This window comes from Euprymna scolopes, chromosome 38, assembly GCF_053919585.1.
Source record: "Euprymna scolopes isolate OS-2025 chromosome 38, ASM5391958v1, whole genome shotgun sequence".
NCBI classification, from domain to species: Eukaryota; Metazoa; Mollusca; class Cephalopoda; order Sepiida; family Sepiolidae; genus Euprymna; species Euprymna scolopes.
In genome coordinates this window covers 76918065-76920518 of record NC_136519.1, presented here as the reverse complement: position 1 = coordinate 76920518, position 2454 = coordinate 76918065, and the positions used below count along the sequence as shown (strand labels likewise).

The 2454-nt window shown below is 46.9% G+C and overlaps 1 protein-coding gene across 1 annotated transcript; it reads right to left on the bottom strand.

Moving 5' to 3' along the window:
• Window positions 1–334: 334 nt before the first annotated feature.
• LOC145263293 (protein CFDP2-like) lies at window positions 335–1699 on the bottom strand. Its single transcript, XM_080120374.1, has one exon. The coding sequence runs from the start codon at window positions 1697–1699 to the stop codon at window positions 335–337; it is 1365 nt and encodes a 454-aa protein (XP_079976500.1).
• Window positions 1700–2454: the final 755 nt, after the last annotated feature.

Below are 2454 nucleotides of genomic sequence, written 5' to 3'. Positions count from 1 at the left end.
TTGTCACCCTTCTTAAAAAAGGAAAGAAGGATGGCGTCACTCCAATCCTGGGGAATCTCCCCACTATTCCAAATCTCAGAAATCAGCTGGTGTAGGCGAGGGGTTAATTTATCGATTCCGGTCTTGTAGACTTCAGCCGGGATACCGTCCTCGCCTGGAGCTTTGTTATTCTTCAACTTGGCAATGACGGCTCTGATTTCTTCGTGGCTGGGGGTATCCGACGAGCAATCGTAGAGATCTGCAGCGGTGGGGGTGTTTTGACCTGGTATTGTAGGTGGAGGCTGGTGGTTCAGGAGTTCACGGAAGTGCTCGTGCCACCGATCCAATCGTGCGTTTAGCTCAGTAATGATTTCACCTCCACTGTTGTGGATGGATTCGCTCCGGATGACCTCGTCTGTGTGCTGGACTTCAATAGTTGATATAACTTGCGGGAGTCCCCTACCGAGGCCGCATGTTCCATGTCAGTTGCGATATTGTGCCAGTAAACATTGCGGTCGTTGCGGGCAGAGTGCGTTGTTTCTCGGCGAAGCCGACGATAGTTGGCATCTCCGTTGAGTCTGGCACGTTTAGCCTCCTCACCCAATTTCACCGTTCGACTTGAGATCCAGTCCTTTTGACGACGCTTTGTGAAACCCACAGTGTTGGCCGCTGCTTCAGTGACGTCCTTTTTGAGTGCTTTCCATATATCTACCACCGATTCTTCTGGTTGTAAACCATTGAATCGGTTGCGTAAGTCCAGTTGAAACTGAATCGCAGTGTCGTCCACTTTCAGCTTCGTGATATCAAGACGTTTTTGACGGGAAACGTGTTTGTTGGCCTTCAGTCGCATTGTGAGCTTGGCTCTAACAAGGACATGATCCGATCCATGGGTATTTCCTGTTTCAGCACCTCTGTAAGCGCGGCAGTCACGCATATTGCTTACCCAGCGTTTGCGTATCAAAATGTAGTCTATCTGGTTCGCCGTGACACCGTCATTCGAGTACCACGTCACCAGATGATGATTTGGATGCTGAAACTTCGTATTGGAGACGATGAGGTGATTGTTCATCGCGAAGTTAATGATACATTCACCATTGGCACAGCGATTCCCGACGCCAAATGGGCCCAGCGTAGATCTTGTTTGAGCATCCACCTTGCCAGTTCTGCCATTCCAATCACCTGCTATGACAAGCATGTCGCCGGCGAGGGTTCCGTTGACGGCAGCTTGTAATTCGTTATAGAAGGTATCTTTTATAGCGTCGGCTGAGTCTAGCGTGGGTGCATAGACTGCGATGACAGAGACGTTGTGGATAACTCCTTTTAGCCGAATTCGGGCAAGACGAGGGGAAATGGGTTCCCAGTCCAAAAGAGATTTTTGTTTTTTTCCGACGCCATACAGTCCTGAGTTGTCCGTTACCCCACTGTGATAGAGGTGGTAGGAAGTATCTTCTTGTGGTACCTTGATGGATTGGTGACCACTGTCCAGTAATCTGACCTCAGACAAGCATGCGACGTCCACCTTGTATTGGTGTAGAGAGCGCACCGTTAGGGCTTGTGCCGCCTCAGATCTCAGGGTTCGGACGTTCCAACAGGCGAAGAAGTAGTTCTGTCTTCTTCGAAGCATTCCGGCTTGCAAATTTAACACTTGTTCCACTGGATGAACAAGCGCGTCGGCTCCCGCGTACGCCGTAGTAGGGTCCGCAGTTGTATAATTGTGCATATTTCTCATGAAGTTTCTTGGCGGTAGTAACCACAGGCGGACGCCAGTCGCAAATGTACACTGTGGGTGTGTGCCCAGGAACGGATATCCTTGCCGCTGATTGTCAGCAGACGCAGAGGGATAGTCCGACCATGGAGCCGCCGATTATCGACAGTCGTTCCATGGGTTTGAAGACAGGTTGCCGCAAGTTCCTTGCAGACGCAGACTATCACCAGGCGCCGCCAGTTGCTGGCAGACGCAGCTGGATTTAAGAGCAGACGAACAGTTATAGCGCTGAACACTCGCTTGCATTCCCACTCATTCGGTGTTAACCGGTCTCGTGACGTGGACGCATGGGCGTGAATTTGTCTGTCAGAGGTTATAAGTGACACACGCCTTATGGAACCATTTTATAGAGCAGTGGGGGCTCATACCCAATGCCCAGCTCCGGCATTAACAGACCATTTGAGACCAAAAGACATTACTACACATTTATTAATATCTTCTTTTTTTTTTTACTGTTTTACTGTTTGTGTCACTTTTATCGACTTTTTCTTTTCTGTTTTAAATGACTACGTTTTACACATTTATTAATATCTATTTATTTTTTTTTTTTTTTACTTTTTTACTGTTTTACTGTTTATGGCTCACTTTTATCGACTTTTTCCTTTTTAATAGCATTTTCTTAAAATGAATATTAAAATAATTTCCCAACTTTTTTCATTTCTATGTGTTTTTAGTTTTGTGTGTTGAATGAAACTTTTTTTTTTTTTTCA